This window comes from Ursus maritimus, unplaced genomic scaffold, assembly GCF_017311325.1.
Source record: "Ursus maritimus isolate PB19 unplaced genomic scaffold, ASM1731132v1 scaffold_32, whole genome shotgun sequence".
In the NCBI taxonomy this organism is placed as follows: Eukaryota; Metazoa; Chordata; class Mammalia; order Carnivora; family Ursidae; genus Ursus; species Ursus maritimus.
Window position 1 is genome coordinate 15,449,242 of NW_024425786.1, and position 22,206 is coordinate 15,471,447.

A 22,206-nucleotide genomic window follows, 5' to 3' on the forward strand; every position below is an offset into this window, starting at 1 on the left:
ACACCCCGGAGCATCTTAAATTATTCTCAAGGACAAAGGCGGCGGGATGAGTCAGTCCCATATTCTTGGAAGTAATTTTAATATTCTTAGGTTTTAAATAGAACCATGAGGAGAGCTTATTATAATTGCAAAAATGCCTGAATTTCACAAATTCCAATCACAAGAAGATATAAAACCATCTTTCAGGACAGAAGCACAATCCATTTACGGGGATGACCTGCCAAAGTTCTAAGACCAGGAATATATCAAGTACCCTTGTTGCCTCAATTAAGCTTAAAGGTGCATTTGGGATTCACGCTTCCTTTTTCCCATCAGCATCTGGAGGTCCAAATGAGGTCCAAGTTTCTCTGGGAAGGTGGGGGAAGACCCTGGGGAGAGGAGGCAATCTGGGGGGCCGGGAAGGAAGAGGTGGTATGAAGGGCTCCACTTCTCCACCTCCTCCTGTTTTAGGGGCCTCAATTCTGTCTGTCCCTCCTAGGGTCTGCTCACCTCCATAATTCCCCCACCCCAATCACATGGAGCGTCCGGCAGGGCACATGGCATCGTTTGGTCCTAACTGCTGGGTGCTGACAGTGGCTGCAGGGAGGCAGGGGCCTCCAGCGGGCCCAGGAGAGAAGGGGCACAGAACAGCTCCCTCGTGCCCGATCCACCCCCACACCCTACACCCCACACCGCCGCATCTTGAGATGCCTTGACAGACAAGGTACCTCTCGCATCCCACGTGGACCCAGCCTGCCTCTGCTCTTCCCCACGCGGGGACCTCCAGGGACAATCGGGAATGCAAGGGGGCAGGGTGGGAGCCACTCACGTCATTGAACACTTTGTCGAGCTCCTTGGGGTCCATGATAAAGTTGGGGTAGCCTATCATGTTGTAGATCGCGTCTGCCTGGACGGGAGAGATACGGAGGACACTGAGCGCTCCGCAGGCCTGGCTGCACTCCGGCTCTGGGCCAAAGGAAAGGGGCAGGTCCTTCCCCTCAGGGCTGCCGCATCACTTTCTGGAAAGATCCCTCTCTTGCCTGACTTCTACTCACCCTTTGGGTCTCTGCTTCCCCTGACGGAAGCCTTTACTGGCCGCCACCCTCTGGACTATACCAAACCCTTCTTTCTCTGTTAGACATGTCACACTTCCCTGCATTTTCCCCTCACACGCTCAACACCATTTATTTTCATATAGTCATTAATGTAATCGTGTGTTCAAGGCTGTCCCTCCATTCTGCTGGAATTTTCACCCCCAAAGGCAGGACAGCATTCCTGCTGTGCTCACCAGATGGGACTGGTCTCCCTTCGTGCACCCCCCTCCATCTGTGGCTGCTGCCCTCTGTGCGGGAAGCCTCGGCCACCACTTCTGGCACTGGGCCAACCTCACCTTTTCCTTGGCTGATCTCCGAGTGTCTTCATCCATCCACTTCAGGGTGCTCAGGCTTTCCTCAAACGCCTTCTTGATCTCCAGGATTATCTCACTGGCCTGAGGAGACAGAAGCTGACCAGTGAGGTCTGGGCACTGGGTGGGCACCCCATGCAGAAGGAGGCCAGAGTTTAAACTCAGGAATCAGCTCAAAGCCTCAGGCTCCTCAGTGCCCAGAATGCTTAAGTCCTGCAAGACAAGACTGGACTTCCATAAACAGAGCATCAACACCACAGACACTCAGGACAAGCTTTGGGAAAGTTGGAAAAGTCTCTCTTCTGCAGGACTTTTCAGAGCCTTTAGTGTGTAACATGAACTTCGATTCTTTCGGAGAGTGTAAAATTCATAGCCTTTCTCAGACTTACTGGACCACAGGATCCCTTTTTGATGGAATGGGTTTTAAAATCTAGAGAACCCAAGTTCTTTTTTTTTTTTTTTAAGATTTTATTTATTTATTTGACAGATAGAGACAGCCAGTGAGAGAGGGAACACAAGCAGGGGGAGTGGGAGAGGAAGAAGCAGGCTCCCAGTGGAGGAGCCTGACTCGGGGCTTGATCCCAAAGCGCTGGGATCAGGCCCTGAGCCAAAGGCAGATGCTTAACGACTGCGCCACCCAGGCGCCCCATAGAGAACCCAAGTTCTGACAAGCAGTTTCAGGCTGGAGATGAACAGCTGTTGTCGAGGGCAATAACGTCAGAGGCAGACTCAGAGCCCAAAGAATCTAGAGCAGAAGAAGGAAGTCGCACAGCAGAAAGAGTAGAGGGGATAACGGCTGACAGAACTAGACAAAGATTCTGTACCAGCCACTCACAGGAGAGTCGCGTAAGGAAAGCAAGTCTCTGCTAACGTTTGAGTGCAGATAATATCTATGTAATTAAAATTAGTAATAAAAACTGTAGCAAAAATATAACAGCTACTATTTACCTAGCCCTTGTTTTCTGCCAGGCATTCTCTGTGTGTAGCATTTCTTTCTTTCTTTAAGATTTTATTTATTTGACAGAGAGAGAGAAAGAGAGCACAAGCAGGGGGAGTGGCAGAGGGAGAGGGAGAAGCAGGCTTTCCGCCGAGCAGGGAGCCCGATGTGGGGCTCAATCCCAGGACCCTGGGATCATGACCTGAGCTGAAGGCGAATGCTTAACCAGCTGAGCCACCCAGGCGCCCCTGTGTGTAGCATTTCACTTCCTGTCTTGCTACGATGGACAGCCCCGCTTCCAAGTCACCAGTGAAGGGAGAATACTGTCCCAAATCACCGAACCAGGAGCTGATGGACCCAGGATCTGAACTGGGGCCCGGCTGTCTTCATGCACCTCTCCAAGATGTTCCTCTGCCCATCCAGAACATGGGGTTACCCCATGGGGTAAGAAAGATGTCACCCGTTAGGCCAGAGCTGCTCTGCCAACAGATGTCACCGGGCCCTTCGTTCCCCCTGGGGGTGGGGGTGGAGATGGCTGGAATGGCCTCACAGCATTCAGGGCTTTAGAAAGCAGGACCTTTGAGTGCAGGCTGGAGCCGGGGCCTGGAGTAGGAAAGGTCAAGAGCAGACCGGAGTGTAGGCGGCCAAGTTCACGAGGGGCTAGTGCAGGTGCGCCGTCACAGCCCGTGTGCAGGGGGAGGTACTCACTATGCTCTTGCTGTCCTCGGCAAAGGTCGCTTTGACAAACATGGGGCCCAGGGCGAAGCCCAAGTTGTTTTCTGTGTCGCTCACGCAGAACTTCCATCGAGGAAGACAGGTCTGGAAACACAAGGGAGAGGGGCTACTGGGCTCCATCCTTCTTCTTCCCAACCCCTGTCAGTCTGGGAGGAAGCAGCAACAGCTGGGGCCTGTGCTTCCTTCCAGAACCTCAGGGAGACTTTTCTGACGCAGTGGAAGTTATTTTAGGCACTGGCCCAAGAGACCACGGAATATCGCTCATCGCCACCATCTACTATTTCCTGAACGCCAGGCTCTCAGCTGCACGTCACGGATGGTATCTCCCCGAGCCATCGAAGTGAACCTGGAAGGCGGGGCTGTGGGCCTTGCCAGACGAGGACAGAGACAGACTGAACAAGGGGAAGTCACTGGTCCAGGCTCTGCTGGCGAGCGGGGTGTGTGACAGCGACGGGGCTCTGACATACCTGACCGCACACCCCACGCCCCCACCCCTACCTTGCCCTGCCCCCTGGGGGAGGCAGAGAATCTTGGCGGCAAAGACTTGAGAGTTACCTTGTGTACCCTCGTGCAACAGGAAAACCTTCCAGAAGGCCAGGACCTGACCCCATGGAAAGCCTCCTAGAGGAAGGGCTGGCACGGCTACGCGGCAGGGTGTGGATGGCGCGGTCTTGCCCACAAGCCCGCCGGACACCTCTGCGGACTGGAAGCGGGTGCCCCGCGGGCTGCAGCCTCATGGGGCTGGGCTCTGGGAAGCGCACCCACGCGGGTTCTGGCCCCACTGGCCCCCCTGCCCTGGCAGCCCTCCGTGACCACCAGGGCTGGCCCTGCTCCCGGAAATCCCTAAATCCCTCATGGGGCCTCCTGACCCTGAAGAACAGGTGGTAAAAACCACGAGGCTCAGGGCGGCCTCTTCCCAACAGTTTTCCAACTGAAAACAACCAAATGCCCACCAACAGGCGGCTGGATAAACAAAATGTGGTATTTTTACACAACAGCACGTTACTTGGCAACGAGAAGGCGTGAACTACTGATAGACACAACATGGTTGAATTTCACAGCCATTAGCTGAGAAGCCAGAGGCACAAGTGCGGGTGATGTGCGACCCGCCCACGCCCTGCCACACCCACCCTGGGGGCCGTCGGGAAACGGGCTTCAGGGAACCGGCGGCTGCTGGGACGCTGGATGAACGGGCGACAGGGGTGTCTCTATCCTGAGTGGGGCTCTGGTTCTGTGGACGACTTCCTTTGTCCACTGAACCGTGTACTTAGCGTACACTGCCCGTTTTACGGCATGTAAATTACACCTTAGCTGAAGAAATTTCTTCCATGAAAGAAGAAGGGAAGGAAGTAAGGGGCATCTCAGCCTTCCCCGAGTTTAGTGGCCCAAGTTCTTTTAAGCTTTCCCACCCAGGTATCCATTTAGACACCCTCCCCTCCCCACAACCCGCCGGTATCTGGCTGAGGCTGCCCATGAAGGAGGTCAGGACCGGGTGACCTCCAACGCACAGGCTCCTTGGAGGCCCCAGGCCCTGATGGCTGAGTCAGGAACTGAGTCTTACTGACATCTCAGGAGAGCTTTTGCATAAGCCCACTCGTTCATTCGTTCGTTCGTTCGTTCATTCATTCATTCATATGCCCAGCGCCTTCTGGAGAGTTCCTCTGTACCCAGGCTATGCTAGGTGCTTTGAACCTTGAGACAAATTGGCCCTGGGCCTCGCCCTCGAGGGGCTCAATCGAAACACCCAGGAGCACCTGGTGCATAATAATGGCAATGGTGGCAGCAACAGTAGTTCATGCTTGCTGGGTGTTCACTGGATGCGGGACCTAACCCATCTAATCTTCATAATAACCCCATGAAGCAGGTACCCCCTGTGCTCCTGTCTGCAGGTAAAGAACGTGGCATGGAGGGCGTTAGCCTTTGGGACAGACTTTCGGGGATCCCTTTGTGTAATCCCAGACAAACCCTGGGCAGCAGGCCAGGGATTAGTTACACCTTTTCACATTTGGGAAGACAGAGCCCTCTGCTCCAATGAAGTGATTTGCCCAAGGCTGTGTGGTTAGAAGAAGCATTGCAAACACAGATCTTCTGACCCAAAGTTCCGTGCTGTTTCCTTATACCACGCACGGGGCACACAGGGACCCTGGCCCATAGCCTCCCACCTCTAGGGCCTCCCAATTGCCCTTGCTTCTGCCAAGGCCTCCCTGCCAGCTCTTAGCCTCCCACTGGTTAGAGCAGCACCCCGCTCTCTGAGCCTGCCCCAGAGAAGCTCGCTCTATCTATCTATCTATCTATCTATCTATCTATCTATCTATCTATCATAGGAATCTATCTATCATAGGAATCCATCTACCATAGGAATCTATCTATCTATCTATCTATCTATCATAAGAATCTATGATAGGAATCTATCTATCATAGGAATCCATCTATCATAGGAATCTATCTATCTATCTATCACAGGAATCTATCTATCATAAGAATCTATCATAGGAATCTATCTATCATAGGAATCTATCATAGGACTCTATCTACCATAGGAATCTATCTATCTGTCTATCTGTCTATCCATCTATCCATGTACCATAGGAAAATACGCAGCAGGTTACCATTCTAACTGTTTGAAGTGTATGGGTCAGTGGTGTTAGGCATGTTCGCGCTGCAGTGCAACCAATCTCCAGAACCTTTCATCTTACAAATGTGAACTTTCATACCCATTAAACAGCTCCCCATGCCCCCTCCCTGCCCCTGGCCCCCCTGCAACCACCAGGAAGCTCAATTTTAACTTCTGGCTCCTGCAGAGCAGAGGCTGAGTGGGGGTAGGGCTCATGTGTGCGCTGTGGACTCACATGTGCTGGGATTGAGAACACACTCCCCACTTACGAGCTGTGTGACTTTGAACAAGTCCCTTAACTTCACAGAGCCTCAGTTTCTTCATCTATAAAATGGGATGATGATAATAGCTCCTAACACAGAGCTGTTATAGGAACTTGGTGACATACTGCCTATAAAAGGCAAACATCTAATAATAATATCTTTTATCACCGTCGTCATCATCACCATCATCATCATTAGTGAGTGGCTGAAAGTGTCAAAAAGCCATGGTCAGCCAGAGCTGGGTTTGAATTTGAGCTTGGCTGCCTCCTTGCTGGGTGACCTGGGCAGCCCTCACTGCCAGCAGCTTGTTTGCTGCTCTGCACCCTGGCAGGAAAACAGTGACGCAGGTGCACGCTCCACACACAGGTGTCTCTGTAACTATCATCCTGGGTCCTGGTCAGACGCCTCCTATATAAAGTCCCCTTGGGAGGCCACATGCTCCAGGGGACAGAGTCCGTGCCTTGTCACATCTGTAACCCAGGGCTCACCCAGGTCGGCCCAAGGCAGGTGCAGGTGGAGCAGGAAAGCTGGTCTTCCCCTGGTCCTTCTCCACAGGGCCAGGCGGCTGTCGTGGCTGAGGCCCCGTGGTGCCCTCAGAAGCCTGTCTTATTCCCAGCCACCCTCTCCCTCAGTCCCCTTCCTGCCACAGGTGGGTGTACATGGGGATGGGACAGAAAAGGAGAACTCTTCCCAGGATGAGCTCTGGGACTGGAGGCAGGAACCCACATCCTGTCATTCTCTGCCAGCCCTTACCTGGCTCTGACCACTCCACTAGACTCTGCGAAGGGCCACGGGGGCAGGGTCAAGCTAAAGCCAGCTCTGCCTGTCCCCCGGGGTCTGGCTAGCTGCCATCCTGGGTGAGGTAGGGTGTGCTGGGTGGGCTTGGCTCCCCAGCCCCTACTGCTCTGTAGCTGGGGCACCTCCCTGGGGCCCTGACTTGGTGTGTCCCATCAGCACATATGCGGACCTCTTGCAGTGGACGTGGGCCCTTGGGGCACAGACCCCCCTCTCTTGTCTCCATGTTCACACACAGGACCCCTGTCCTGTTTGTTGGCTGCAGGAATGAGAGGGGGACAGCCATCTCCTTGGAGAAAGAGTGGAAGTGGCCAGGGAGTTTCCGATATGGGGGGGGGGGGTCCTGAGGGAGGGAGGGAGGGTCCTGGAGCCCTGGGACCTCTGAAAGAACGGACTGCCAGGGTCATCATGGGGGCATCTGAAGGAGGGTGCAGACCACCTGGTCTGGGGCCTAGGAGGGTAACAGCAGTGAACACTTGCACCATCTTACCATCGACCAGGGGCCACACCAAGTGTTCTGTGTTTATGGGGAAGGGGCAGTATTACTGGGGGTCCCCTGTATAAAATAGGGATGATGATCACAGCCACCACACGGGGATATGAAGACCACATGAGTTACAGGAAAGTGTTCGTTATCAACATCATTGAGAAGGGGTTGGAACAGAGAGAACAGAAGCCACTTTTTGCTGTAAAGAAGCTAAATCTCTAAGATTCCTCTTTTTTTTTTTATTTTTTTTTAATTTAAGTAATCTCTACACCCAACTTGGGGCTCAAACTCATGACCTTGAGATCGCATGCTCTTCCGACTGAGCCAGCCAGGTGCCCCTCTAAGACTCCTCTTTATCCATGAAGACCCAGTGTAATCATCTCCTTCTGGAAGCTTCTGTCCACCCCCAAGTAGCTTAGATCCAGTCCTGTGTGCTCAGGGACATCCGAGTAGATCCCTTCAGAGGCCTTCTCCATTCTCTGCCTACCCTTTACCTCCCTCACAAGTTCCACGGCTCTGGGGGACACGGAGGTTGCAAGAGCCTCCAACCCAGGGCCTGGCACACGGTAGGCGCTCAGCAGGTGAATGAGAACGCACAGTAACAGGCTCACCTTCTTGGTCCCGTACATGACTTCCATGAACTTCTCGTCGGCATCCTGAAAGCGCTGATCAAGGAAGGAGCTTGTCTTCCGCACCAGGTTCCAGATCATGTAGTTGTTTAGCAGGCTGGGGCGAGAGGAGATCAGACCGCTCAGAAGGGCCCAGAGCTGGGAGCATCACAGCACTTCCCCCCACTGACCTTTAGGGGGCGCTAGAACCTGGCCTTTGAATGGCAGGCTCTTTCCCCCCATCACCTACCCCAGTTTGGCGGGTTACTGCTTACTAAGCACACGGAATGTCAGCTCTTCAAGGCAGAGCCTGGGTCCTCTTCGAACACCCCTTGATGTCTAGTGCAGTGACTCGTGTTTGTCACATAGCTGCCTTTTGTCTGGGAGCTGTGGAGCAGCAGCATGGAGACTCCCCCTGGATGGTGCGTGCTACTGGGCTGGAGCAGGGAGATGTCCCAGCCAAAAGGCCAGAGATGGGAGAGGGGGCCTCAGAATAGGAGGGGCAGGAAAGGGAGCTCTGGCCACCCCGCCAAGGTCTCCATGAAAGAGAGTTCACTGCCCCTTCCCTCAGGGCACAGAGAATCATCTGTGGCTACTGTCACCTTTGCAAAGAAGTCACCCTACAGTGAACACCTAGCCTCGAACTGGAACCAACCTAAATGTGTGGCAGTAGGGGAAGGGGCGAGTCAGTAATCATACTTAATACTTGATGGAAGGGTGCACAGCCACGCAGAAGGAGGTCCACAGGGAATGCGGGACAACATGGGGGAAATGGTTTTGATGAAGGTCAGGGAAAAGCAGATTACCCATGTGGTCACAAGGATGGGGAAAAAAGGGACCACGTATTAGAAAATTCATCTCCCTGCCTCCCCCCCCCCACTTTCTCTTCTTTACAAACACACACATACACACCCCACAGAATCAACAGTAGTGTCCGGGAAATACTAATTTTTTTTCTATTTTTTCTGTACTTTTCGAAAACCCCCACAACAAATATTTAAAATTATTTTAAAAATCTTAAATACTACCTACAAATATCAGCGAACATGGAGCCCCATTCCATGTCATTCCCTTACTCGGTTCTCACATCTGCACAGGATAGGCGCTATTTCCATTCCCAGTTTATGACGGGAGCCCAAACCCAAGAAAGGGCGAGACTTGACCAAGGCTACAGAGCTGGTGGGTGGAAGGGCTGGGATCTGAACCGGCTGCCTCTCCCCAGGGCCCACTCTCCTGAGTCAGTCTGTCCCTCCTGCCCCCGCCCGTCTGGCCTGAGAAGAGCAGGGCAGTGTGGGACCCCACGGGCTGGCTGCGAGGGGCGGGTGCCAGGCCACTGGCCGTCCCTTACCACTTGTCCGTGTTGTTGATGAGGGTGGAGACATGCCCCAGGTACTCCTTGTCGTAGACCACAATGGGCTCGGACTCGTTGATCTCCACGGGGTAGAAGATGGTATTGAGAAAGGGCAGCCAGTTGATGGCGGGTGCCAAGGCCTGGAAGGGAAGAGACAGGGTCACTCCAGCTGGGCTGCTGCTCCTCTGTGCCCAGGGTTCCGGGCGCTCTTCTCATCGTGCCTCCGAAGAGCTGGGCGCCGACGGAGCCCTGGGCAGAGACCACACTGAGGACTGAGGCTCCTGGCTTCCGTCAGGGATGCTGCAGACAGAACCTAAGGAGCCAAACACCAACTTCACCTTGCAACGGAGCTGGGCTGGGACACAGGGGACACGGGGACAGCAGCAGCAGCAGCTGCCGTTCGTCACCCCTCCCGCGCCAGGCGCCACTGCAAACAACTCCCACGTCTTCTCTCAGTTGGACCTCAGGACAGGCCTGTGTGGTCGGTACCATTGTTCCCACTTTATGGATGAAGAGACTGAGTCCAGACAGGCCTATAATGGAAAACCGCGGAGCATCGGAGCCAAACTGCCTGGGTTCATATTCCAGCGCTCTTACTTACTAGCTGTGTAACCTTGAGTAAGTGGATGAACCTCTCTGTGCCTCAGGGTCTCATCTGAAAAGTGGTCTCCTCGTAATAGAACTCGCCTCGTAGGCTTGGCATAAGGATTAAAAGGGTTAATGCTGTCTGTTCTACTCAGCATGGGCTTCTGTAATACCAATCCGCTTCTATGTGATTTGGTCTACAGGACTGGTAAATTCCAGACTGACAGCCGTGTAAGGTGTCAATGCTTTGGTCTCCAGGTGATTTTTCTCAGGCGCAGGATCTGAACAAGCAAGCTCAGAAGGACAACCCTCAGCAAGAAAGGAAAAGCCTTGGGACGCCTGGGTGGCTCAGTCGTTAAGTGTCTGCCTTCAGCTCAGGGCATGATCCTGGAGTCCTGGGATCGAGCCCCACATCAGGCTCCTCTGCTGGGAGTCTGCTTCTTCCACTCCCACTCCCCCTGCTTGTGTTCTCTTTCTCGCTGGCTGTCTCTCTCTCTGTCAAATAAATAAATAAAAATCTTTAAAAAAAAGAAAAGAAAAAGAAAGGAAAAGCTTTTCCTGGTCAGCTCCATTTTAAAAAATAAGATTTCATTTATTTATTTATTGGGGGGGAGGGGGAGAGAGAGATTGGCAGAGAGAGAATCCTAAGCAGACCCAGCACTGAGTGTGAAGCCCGATGTGGGGCTCGATCTCACGACTCTGAGATCCTGACCTGAGCTGAAATCGAAAGTTGGATGTTTAACTGACTGAGCTACCCAGACGCCCCTAGTCAGCTCTACTTTAAGATAATTTAAAACGAGTGCCTGCCACGGAGCTCGCCCCCCAAAGAGGCACTGGCCGGCTTGGAGTAACTCGCAGCTTCGAACAGCTTAGCTTGCTCTCGGCCCAGCTGATGGCGGCCCCACTGCCCAGGGCTCATCATCTGCAGAGTCTCCGTGTCCACAGCCAGCCTTTCCACTTCCCACCGGGCAGCCTCCACTCACACTGAGCTCTCTCCAGGTTCCATTATTGCTCTGATTACAAACTTGCACAACTTTTGGGTTTAATTGTGGCGAGGCACACACACAGACAATGTGCCCTCTTAACCATTTTTAAGTGCCCAGTCCAGTGGCCTCAAGTACGTTTACGCTCTTGTGCAACCATCACCACCATCCGTCTCCAGATTCCATCTTGCAAAACGGAAACTTACACCTGTTAAACAATCATCCCTCCAGCTCCGTCCCCTGAGCCCCCAGGAGCATTATTCTCCTTTGTCTCTGTGAATCTGACTGCTCTAGCTACTTCATGTAAATGGAACCATACAGCGTCTGTCTTTTTGTGAATGGCTTATTTCGCTGAGCGTCATGTCCTTAAAGTTGCCCAACTTTTGAATCTAACTGTAATCGTTTATACAAGTAACGAGAGCTTCATAAACTGCAGGCAACTGGAACGCTCTAAGTCCTGCTTTTCCCATATGTCTTGTTATTTTTAGTTAATTTTTCGTCCTGTGGTTCTCTAGAATGCAGTGTTCCCAGGACTACACAGACTGTGTGATACAGCAAAGGTGCTTCTACGTGCCAGTCCCTTGGAATGGTATCTGGTACGCAACAACCACTCCTCAATCGGTATTAGCTACTGTCCTCATTCTCAAGGCCTCCCAAGACTGGGTCTGGGCTTGAATGATTTCGAAGTCTGTTCTCTGTTCCCTTGAAAAAGGGCAAAACGAAAGACAAAGAAAGTGAGAGACGTGTTACACATGGCCTTTGGATGGTAAGATCAATCAATAATATGAAATCAAACCATAACATCAGGTGACTCTATAACCTGCTGGTCAATCCCTACGACGCCTTCAGTGAGAGAGCAGTCATAAAACCCTCCACCTAACAGACGCGGACTCTGCGGATGAGCTAAGGCAATCTTCCTGGGGTCCCATAGCTAACCAGTGACTGTGCGTGTCTAATATCCGAGCTCACTCGTCTCTCCGGTTTCAAAGGGCAGCTCAGCTGCGGGGGAGCAAGGACCTCAGAGGACAGAGGAGGGCAGCTCCCACTTTATGGATGGCAAAGGGGGGGTTCATATTCGCACCACGACCCACTGCAAACTACCCATGAGGTTGGGCAGAGCTGAGCCCAGTGGGCTCCAGCACATCCCGGCCGGCCCGACAGCAAGATGACCCGAGCGAGACTCGGAGCGAGAAGACATGGCTCAGAGTCCGCACCGTGAACCAGTTCTGGGAACTCGAGTCATTCTGGAGCCTTTCTCTGAAACGGAGACAATAATTCTCCAGCCCCCACCCCCCATGGTCAGCTGCTCTGGACCTCGTGGGGATGGTCTGCTCATCAAACCCGAGTGGCCTCTCTCCCTCGCCTGTCCATTTGCTCTCTCTTCCTGGCAGGAGCCCCCCAGGCAGATCAACCTCTGGGGCTTCTCCATAACATTTCTGTGGCTGCGAACCTGGGAGTGTCCAGATGAGATGGTCAAATAGGGCTCGGCCCTGAGAGACACGCGCCTCTATGACCTGCTGGCAAAGACGCCTGGGAAATTCACCAAGTTTACAAAATGTCACTGTTTATACAATTAACGAGAGCTTCACAAACTGTAGGCGACTGGAACACTCTAATCAGGGCACAACCATCAGGTGGAGATAAATCCCTGTGTATTTAACATAAGCCTGTTTCTTTAGGGATAGCAGGTGTTCTGTGCAGGTAAATTCCCACAACCCCAGATAAGGTGCATGTTGAATAATAAAATTTTCACATTTTCGATCTTGCTTTAGTGAATGCCTAACTTAGACATGTGTGCCTCGATCTGTCTCCATGGAGACGGCTGTTTTAACGGACCAGGACATTCCACTTCTGACTCAAATCCTTCGGGGCACACCAGTCAGCTCTATTTTCCAGACCTGCAGCCAAAGGGTCCTGCTGGTCACCAACCAACCAGCTCAAGTAGGCTTGCAAATAAGAGAAAAGAAAGATGCTATCAGACTTTATCTCAGCTGGAGAATTTAGAGCAGAGAATAGGGCTCATTCCCAAACAACTTTTGGTGTGGAAGGTCCTAGAGAGGAATGAGAAGGACCTCAGGCCCCCCAGAGAAGCAGCAGAAGGATGTTTGATTCATGGCTCTGAATTCAGACTCTGCTGGAGGCCAGCCTCGAACCACTCTGTATTCTGGTGGGGCTAGCCTAGAGCCATACTGTGAAGGCTGGGCACCTTTCCCAGAGTTGCCTGGGGTATAGGAAGAGAACCAAATTTCCAGAGACCAGGGAACAGCAGGATAGTCTCTGTCCAAGGCTGGAAGGAATCAAATAGGTTGAGTGCTGGAGACGTGGGCTGGCATCACCAACAACAAAGGAATCATACTAACAGTGATTCCTATAATACATTTGAATTGTGCGTGTCCGTTTACAAAATGAAATCCCAGGTAAAGATACCTTTTGAGGATACTAGGCTTCAGGGATCCAGGACTTAATCTTGAAATGTTAGATATTTTTTTTATATCTACATATGCCCACTTCCTCTGGGAGACACTCCACAGTTTTCAACTTGTTCTCAAAGAACTCTGCGGCCAGAGTAAAGAGCCACTGCCCTTATGGGGACAGGGGCTGCCCATTTGTCTCTGCATTCTGGAACACAGCAGGTGCGAAGGAGCCAGCAAAGCCCCATTTTACAAGGAAGGAAATCGAGGTGTGAAGAGGGGGGTTGTGTGACTTGCCCAGGGTCACCTGGCACATCGTGGGCTGGGCCAGAGCAGTCTTCTGACCCCAAGCCCAGGGCTCGTCCCTCTGCTAACGTCCTCCCCACCCTGGCCGCTCTGCAGCAGGGAGGGAGGAGGAAAGAGAAAAGCAATCTGACAGGGTGCCCAGGGGTAGAAGCTGGAAGCCAGGCTGGGCGGATGTGCTCAGGGCTGCCGTGTCTTCTCTGCCATGCTCGGGGTAGTCAGCCGGCATCACGGCTGCTGTGAGGGCTGGGAGGCTGCTGGGGCCCTCTGTAGGTTGAGAAGCCGGCAGCTGGAGCAAACCGAACTGCATTGCACAAACAGCATCTCCTCCGACCTCTGGGCCTCAGAGCGGAAAAACAGGGCCAGATGGTAGTCAACAGTCTGCTGATCTCCGTAACAACCACACAGCCCCGCTCACCCCAATGCCAACTTCTCTGGGGACCTAACGGGCAGCTGGCACCCAGGAGTGGCCCTCTTATCCTCAGCCCTGGCTTTGCCTGGGCTGCAGCTCTACCTGGGACAGCCGGCCAGCCTGGAGACCGTTTACCCACTCCTCAGAGCCCCGTTCCCTGACTTCGCCCTCTCCCTGTCCTAGGATCCTCCTCCTTTTCCCAAAGCACTCAGCAATGGGTCTGGGATTGTCTCCTCATTGGTGTGCCTCCCTAGCCTGGAAGTACCTCCAGAGAGAGGCCCCAAGGATGGCCCCATATATACCTGTCAGAGGGAGGGACCTAGGTGTTCTTCCTGAAAGGAGAGGAAATGAGCCAACTCATATGGATGGGCAGGACCTGGCTAGTCAAGGTACAGCAGGAGGGGGAGACGCATTGGTGGAACCCCAGCTCGAGTGGGACACAAGTGGCCTAGCCATCTTCCTCAGTGGGGAAGCAGGCCTCCCCAAGCATTCCTAGGCAATGGCAGGAAACAGGAAGACTGGCCAAGGCCACTCTGCTGATTCCTCTGTGACGCTGGGGACCTGGATAAGACCAGACACCAACACACCATGAACTGGAAAGATGGAGCCGGCAGGCAATCACCTCAACTCACCACCTGCAAGTCACAAGGAGCCACCAGGGGGCAGCCTTTGGCAGAGGGGCCACGGGCTTCGCAGTTGGGTTACACTCAGTGACAGGGAGGAAGTAACCCCATTACTCCTCTAGGAGGTTGCCAGGGGTCATGGTCAAGAGCAGAGATCCCATGAGCCAGGTCTGAGCCCAACGTCCAGCTCCCCTGATACTCTGGGGGCCTCAGGGCCTTCAACATGTCACTCAACCTCCTGGCTTGGAAAAGGGAGAGGCGACCACAGAACCCACCACCCCTCACGTCTATCGTTTGCTGTACACCAGATTTGATGTGACTGGGGCTCGAGACCGGAAATGCCCAATCAGTGTGAGCAATTATCATCATGACCCTAGAGCCTCCCCAGGTAAATGCTGTTACAGAAAAGCTGTGTGACCTCCAGCAGGTAACTGAATCTCTCTGAGCCTCAGTTTTCCCATCTGCGAACTGGGGTAACTACCATCCCTGCTTCACGGGGTTGTTCTGAGGATCTGATGAAGTGGGTACAAAAACCCCTGCCCAGCACCCTAAGTTCTGAAGCCCTGGGCCTGGCCCCGGCTCCCGTTACCTGCAGTTCGGCAGCGGTCACTTTGTGGTAGATGAGCTCCTCGTCCCGGCGCTTCTCCTGGGGGATGGTGATGTTGGCCAGCGCCGTCTCGAAGTCCAGGATCTGCTGCATCTGGGGCCGGATGGCGTCCTCGTCCCCTCCACCCAGCAGCTTGCCCAGCTGGACCATGTAGTTCAGGTATCCCGTCAGCACCTGTGGGCCCGGCACCCGCGTTATGTCACTGCTGCCACCCACGGCCCAGGGGACAAGGGTGGCGGGCGGGGCGGGGCCAGCCCAGCGAGGGAAACCACTGCCCACCCGCTGCAGAGATGGTTCTGGCTCTGAACCGCTTCGCTGGCTGCCCACGGCACTCAAGACAAAGCCCACAGGTCCCCGGGCCATGGGTCCCTGCAGTGCCGGCCCACACCCCCTCTCGGACGCTCGGCACGTGAAAGTTACCAACAGACCATCCTTCAGTTCTTACAACACATTTTTTCTGAGCTGCACTTCTCTCCTGTGTCCGCAGGTCTAAATTAGGTTCCCGTGTCCAACTTTCTCAGCTCACCCTCGAGCTATCGCAATTTGTCACTATGCCTCTAACTGGGTGGCTGATCAATGTCCGCCTCCCCTGCTAGACTCCAAGCCCCGTGGGGCGGGGACCGTGCCCCTCTTAGGCACCACTAGCCCCCCAGCATCGGGCACTCAGCAGGTGCCTGCTCAGTACGAGGGGGAGGATAATGCGGGGAGAGATGATGAATCTCAGGCGAGGTTTCCCCAGGACGTCACGAGAGGCATGGGTTTCGGGGTTAGCGGGTCTGAATGTGACTCTCAGCCTCACCACTGCGGGACCTTGAGTGGGTCACTTAGCATCTCTGAGCCTTGCTCTCTCCTCTGTAAAAGGCAAGGTAAAAATAATACCCACGTGGCCAACGCGGTGAAGGAAGTTCAGAGATGTTCTGTACCTGAAGGGTTACTGGGAGGGCCAGAGGGGAGTATACAAGAGGCCTAGCACCCATAAATGACAGCGGCCATTACTGCTGTCTTGCTCCACAGTGGGGACAAAGGACACCTGTCCCCTGCCTCTTGTGCCCACGAATGTAAAACAGCCAGCCTGAGGAGGGGGAGTCCCTCCCCTGCCAGGGACTGCCAGCACCCATCAGGAAGTGACCCCTCTGTGCAACCCCAGCTTCAAAGACCCACACAGGTGTGGACCCCGAGGGGACACCAAGGGGGTAAAACGCTGTGGGGCGTGGCTGGGAGCCACTCCCTCGGAAGCACACTTACCTTCTCATTTTCAGTTTTGTTCAGGTAATAGTCCCTTGAGGGTAAGCCCAGGCCGGACTGGTCCACCTGGAGAGGGAGGCAGGAGTGAGAGGGGAGCTCCTGCCACTGGTGTCCACTGTCCACCGTGGGGAAGCTGGCACACGGCAACCCAGGACCAGCCCGGGCCCCAGCAGGAGCAGGAGCTGGTAGCGGAGGCCACCTCTGGGGTGCGTCCACCCAGGGAGGGGATGTCTGGCTGCATACCTGCCCAAACACAGGGATTCTGGGCCCTTCTGAAAGGCCAGAGCCTCCCTCTTCTCTAAGCCCCTCCTAGGCTTGGCACAGTGCTTCTACCTCATGAAGTACTTCCCAAGATGGCACAGTGGTTAAGAGCCACTCCCACCCTGCATAGCCTTCGTCAAGTTACTGAACCTTTCCAACCCTCCAATTCTTACTCTGGAAAATAGGGGAGACAGAATCTCACTCTCAGAGCTGGAATGAGGATTCAAGGAGAGATTGCCAGGAGAGGATGTGCTGAGGGTCTGGCAGGTAGGGGAGGGTCAATCCCTGATTAGCAGAGCCTTGTGGCCACACCTGGACGTACCTAGAGCAGGTGTTACTACAGTTTGTTTGATCGATAAGGAAATTGCAGCTCAGACAGGTTGAGGCACTTGCCCGAAGTCACACGATGAGGGAGAGACAGAGCTGGGTGGGAACCTCAGCCCAGCCTGGGCTCCTTGCTTCTGCGTCTGAGGGTAGGCAGTCAGGGCCTTCCCTGGGTGTGCCGACACAAAGTCTAGGGCAGGCTCTGGCAGGAAGAGATGGACTCAAGAGCCATTTCAAGCAGGGCCACAAAGGCTGGGGGCTGAGGATGGGGGACCAGAAGGTGGCTTTAGCTGTCTCCAGGAGTTGACATCACTCTTGGGGCCCACAGTGACCAATCAGAATCTCAGAGATTCATCTGTGCCACGGTGACCCCCCCATCCCCCACCCGAAAATGGCAGCCTGCTCTTTCGTGACATCTCGCCTATAAAAATCTCACGGTTCAGAGCCTCCAGAAATAACCCAGGTTCAGAAACCAGGAGCCTGTCGCCCAGGGCAAGTCTGCCCCTATTCTGGCACCTGCAAAACTCGAAACAGGTTATGAGGTGAAACTCAAAACATGCACATTCCTCTTCCTGGGTTCCAGGCCGGCTCACCTGGATCACGTTGCTGTTGGAATTCTTGGAGTCAGCACTGACGTAGACGGAGAAGAAGGGGGAGGTGCGGTAGTGAGCAGTGACCACCTGCAGAGTTTCCTGGAAGTTCTCTTTGTCCCAGGGACCTGTGATGTTCCAGCCCCCTAGCTGTGGGGAGGGAGAGGGAACCAGGAGGTGATGAGGTGGCAGGGAGACCCGTGCGTGAATTCTGCTCCCGCCACCGACCGGCTCTGTGGCCCTGGAGCGGTCATCTGACCTCCCAGGAGCAAATGAAAGGGATGGTCTTCATCAGCGTTTCTGGCCAGCACACAGGAGACGCCACCTGGAGCAAACCCGTCCTGAACAAGTAAGCCACGAATCCACGCGGCAGCTGCGCTTGGGGACGGGGATGGGAGGGAGCCTTCCCCGTGCCCCGGTCACTTTTCCAATTCCGAATCACGTGATTCTGATTCTATTAAAGCATAAACTCCATTGTGCTTATGGGAGAAAAAGGCTCCGTATTTTTTTCAAAAGGTTGATAAAAAGGTGCCTGGGTGGCTCAGTCGGTGAAGCTCAGTCTGCCTTCGGCTCAGGTCATGATCTCGGGGTCCTGGCATCGAGTACCACATCGGGCTCCCTGCTCAGTGGGGAGTCTGCGTCTCCCTTTCCCTCTGCTCCTCCCCCCTCTTGTGCTCTCTGTCAAATAAATAAACAAAATATTTTTAAAAATTAAAAAAAAATAAAAGGTTGACAAAGCAGTGGTCTCTAGTTTCTCTCAGAGCTGGGAATTTTTTTTTTTTTCAAGTAGGCCCACGCCCAACATGGGGCTCAAACTCATGACCCCAAGATCAAGAATCGCATGGTCTGGGGCGCCTGGGTGGTTCAGTCGTTAAGCGTCTGCCTTCGGCTCAGGGCGTGATCCTGGCGTTCTGGGATCGAGCCCCACATCAGGCTCCTCCGCTATGAGCCTGCTTCTTCCTCTCCCACTCCCCCTGCTTGTGTTCCCTCTCTCGCTGGCTGTCTCTCTCTCTCTGTCAAATAAATAAATAAAATCTTAAAAAAAAAAAAAAAAAAGAATCGCATGCTCTACCAACTGAGCCAGCCAGGCGTCCCAGAGCTGGGATTTCTGTCATCTCTTCAGTCTCCCTGGCTTGGCACAGACTGGCAGGTGGGGCTTGTGCCAGAGGGGAGGGCTGTCCAGTCCCTGGTGCCCACAGCTCCCGACCCTGCTGCGATGCCTTCCCGGAACCAAGCTACGAGGCGGGGCATTGAGGGAGCATGGGACAGCCAGAAAACACCCATGGCCATCCTCTGTGGATGCCCGGCAGCCTGACTAGCCATAGGCAGGCCCCAAGGGTCCATCCAAGGCTGACTGGGAGACGCTGGGCAAGAACGACTCCTCCCCTGCGGGAGGATGGGGAGGCCTGGGGTAAGTGGGGCCCTTCTCACAGGGGGAGGTTCTGCTTCTGATCCAAGACTCTCTGTTGGTCCTTCTGGAACATACCCCTCCTCACGCACAGACACACCCTCAGAGGAAAAGGAAGCAGCAAGATGGAGAAAGATTTTCTCTGGGAATATGGCCTCCATCCCACACACAGATGCACAGACACACACACGTGACAGACATCCACAACGATGCTGACACATACGCCCTCCACAAGGACAGAGATTCCCACCTGCAGACGTGTGTGTGCAATGAGCACACGTATGTGCGTGCACACACACACTCAGACACACTCAGCCTCGACAGGTTTTACGGTCCAGCTGGGTGAGGAGGCTGCAGGTGGGAGGTAGCCGGGCCCCAGTGGTTCCTGAGAGGGGGCAGGCAGGTGGCTCAGGCCAGAGGAGAGCCAGGAAGGCCGGCTCCAGGAACCCACCTTCTCAATCAGCTCCATCAGGGGCTTGGCCTTGAGCTCCTCGATCCTGGTTTCGTTCATACACGCACGGTAGTAAACTTGGGCCTTCCTTTCTGCCTCACTCACACTGGCCGTGGAGTTTTCTGGAACGACAAGAGATAGCAGTTTGCAAACTGCCCCTATTTGCTCCGTGGGTGGCCCCGGGGGAGTCCTTCTGGGAGCCTCAGTGTGCTCAGCTGTAAAAAGACCTAGGACTTCTGCCTGTCAGGACAGCCGCAAGGCCTCAGCCACAGCGGGTTCATGACGGTCCCTGGGCAAAGCCTGGCAAACTGAGGTGCTTCCTAATTTTTGCAGAGTGCCAATTGGAAGAGCATACCATGTTTTTCTGTCCCTGCCAGTCAGGTTCGCAGACATGTCCTTTGGTCGGCAGCTCGGGCCACCCAACAGGACAGCCTGCTTGCCCTGCTGGCCAGTGCGTGGCCCAAACGCCCCCGGCTGGTGTGTGGGACAGAGGCCTGTCTTGGTTCTCAGATCCCAGATGACCTCTCTTGTGACAGACGGGAGCTGAATGGAAGCTTCCAAGGCCTCAGGCACTAGTTTACTTCGCCCTTCCTCCTCTGAGGCGCTAGCCTTGTTCATCAGACTTACAGTGGATTCAGAGTGCTGTTGCCATTTCTCTTCCTAACTCAGCAGCCAGCATCTCCAGCCTTCCACCAGGACACCTGGGAGACTTTGGTCATCCCCTTCTCCCTGTCCTTGGTGTCCTGGCCCAGGTGCCACCCTCTGAGAGCCACACCCCTGCACGTGCACCAGCGCAGGGCAGGGTCCTGCTTGCGCCCAGCGAAGGCGACCCCTTCCTGCTGTTCAGGTCATGAAGGACCTACTATGTGCCTGTTCAGGTCACGAAGGACCTACTCTGTGCTGGGGCTCCTATGCCTAAGCCTTCGTCTCAGAGCCCTGCTCCAGATCACACCAAGGTCCCTGACCCCTTCAATTCCGTCCACCTTGCTCCCTCCCTGGGGACCTCCTCCCTCCCTGCTCCAGCCACGTTTCCTCATTTCAAATTCACTTCTCCTGGACCCAGAAACTCCTTCCTTTGCTTCCTTCAAAGACCACCCCCCTCCCCAAACCCCACCTTCTCCATGAAGACTTCTGGCAGAACCTTAGCCATTCATCCACTAAATAGACATCAGGTGCTTACTCTGTGCTAGGTATTATGCAAACTTCGGGGACGCAAAAGACAATGTCCCTGTCCCCATGGAGCTTCCTTTCTAGTGTGAGGACACAGACACCAAACAAGCAGACATAAAGGAAAAGCTCCCCCTGGCCCTTCCTGTCTGGGGCGCTGTCGAAACCCTACAACCTTCAAGGCCTTTCCCAGGGGCCATCTTTTCCACGGAGCCTCTCCTGAGATGCTCTTTCGAGAAGGCCCCAGCATGGAGCGCCGACCAAGTGCCAGGCACTGGGCTGGGCTAGGAGTTTTACAGACGTGAAAAAGACCCGCTCGCTCTCTGCCTCCTGGGAGCTCATAGTCTGATGGCAAACACAGTCAAGCAAAGAAATGACCCGGAGACACGAAAGTGCTTTGGTTAATGCGAATGGCTGTGGAACCCAGAGAAAAGTCACACCCTTGGTGGCCAGTGTGGGGCCAGGGGGGCTCTAGCTCTGAGCCGGTTCTTTCATTTATTTTTTAATTAAAAAAAATTTTTTTTAGTAGGCTCTATGTCCAATGTGGGGCTCAAACTCACAACACGGAGAGCAGGTGTCGCTCCACAGACTGAGGCAGCCGGGCACCCCAAGCTGCTTGTTTTAAAGGTAAAAAGTTATTCACCAGGTAGACATGTGGGGAAAGGGCCCTGGGTTTGGAGAGAGTTGGGGAATTTGAGGAAACAAGAGAAGCATAGAAGGGCATGATGTCTGGAGAAAACACATCTGTTCAGTGTGGCCCATGGTGCAAAGGGCATGAGGTCACTTCAGCTTTCCCAGCCCTTGTCCCAAGAGCCCACCTGCCCTCCCCTCAATTCTTACCATAACCAGCATCATGGTTTTCTCTGGGCAGAGAGTATCCACCCCCATCTTGCTGAAGTCAGGGTGACAGTCCTAAAGGCCTGGACCAGTCTGAAGAGAGATGTAGAGACAGAGGAACCCCGAGAGAGACAGAGGTCCAGGGGCCTGAGTGACGAGGGGCTATGGAGGGCACACACAGCCCTGGGGACCACAGGCTGCCATACTGCTGAGGCCTGGAAACACCTGTGTGCCCCCCATGCCCCTCCAGAGCAAGAGAGGAGGGTTCCCAGAGAGGAGGGCAAAAATGGGGAGAGCTGGACTTCTCCCTGCTTCTCATATTCAGAAAGCAGAACTGCAGGGAAAGCAAAGGGGGAGTTTCCACCCCACCCCACCCCCGCCCAGGAGCCCGGTTTCTCTGACAGTGGCTCCCAGCAGCTAGGCTCTCAGAAGGGAAAGCTTGGCTCAGCCTGGAAGCAGCATCTCAGCATCCACATGCAGCTCTGGCCATGACCCTGAGATGCCAGGGGCGGGGGAGTGTGCTGTGTGTGCTCTGGCATCTCCCCCCCCCCCCCCCCCCCCCCCCCGCCGGAAAGGCTCGGGAGGAGGAACGGCCTGGCTGTGCTCATTAGAGGGAGTCCCAGGCATCCATCTTGCCCCAAGAAACCCGGGCATTATCACTTGAATGCCTCCTTCAAGCACACACCCCCTCTCTCCTTGCTGAGAGGCCGCTCCTGATGAGTTCAAACTTCCTTCCTCTCAGCTGCACACCCTGGACCTCACATCTACTTGTTTTCCCACAAAGGTTTATTGAGTTCCTGTGGTTCAGTGGCTGCTGGGCTGGGG

At 54.3% G+C, this 22,206-nt stretch overlaps 1 protein-coding gene across 3 annotated transcripts in view; it reads right to left on the reverse strand.

The window, feature by feature from the left end:
* Window positions 1–22,206, reverse strand: part of ECE1 (endothelin converting enzyme 1) — a 113,328-nt gene that overhangs the window by 12,728 nt on the left and 78,394 nt on the right. For all 3 annotated transcript variants that reach the window (XM_040645907.1, XM_040645908.1, XM_040645906.1), the window contains 9 exons: window positions 19,378–19,499; window positions 17,522–17,668; window positions 16,344–16,409; window positions 15,081–15,272; window positions 9,172–9,314; window positions 7,827–7,941; window positions 3,030–3,140; window positions 1,370–1,468; window positions 809–886 (listed from right to left, as the gene is read on the reverse strand). In XM_040645907.1, the coding sequence (XP_040501841.1) occupies window positions 809–886; window positions 1,370–1,468; window positions 3,030–3,140; window positions 7,827–7,941; window positions 9,172–9,314; window positions 15,081–15,272; window positions 16,344–16,409; window positions 17,522–17,668; window positions 19,378–19,499 (1,073 nt within the window). The remainder of the gene's footprint in view (window positions 1–808; window positions 887–1,369; window positions 1,469–3,029; window positions 3,141–7,826; window positions 7,942–9,171; window positions 9,315–15,080; window positions 15,273–16,343; window positions 16,410–17,521; window positions 17,669–19,377; window positions 19,500–22,206) is intronic.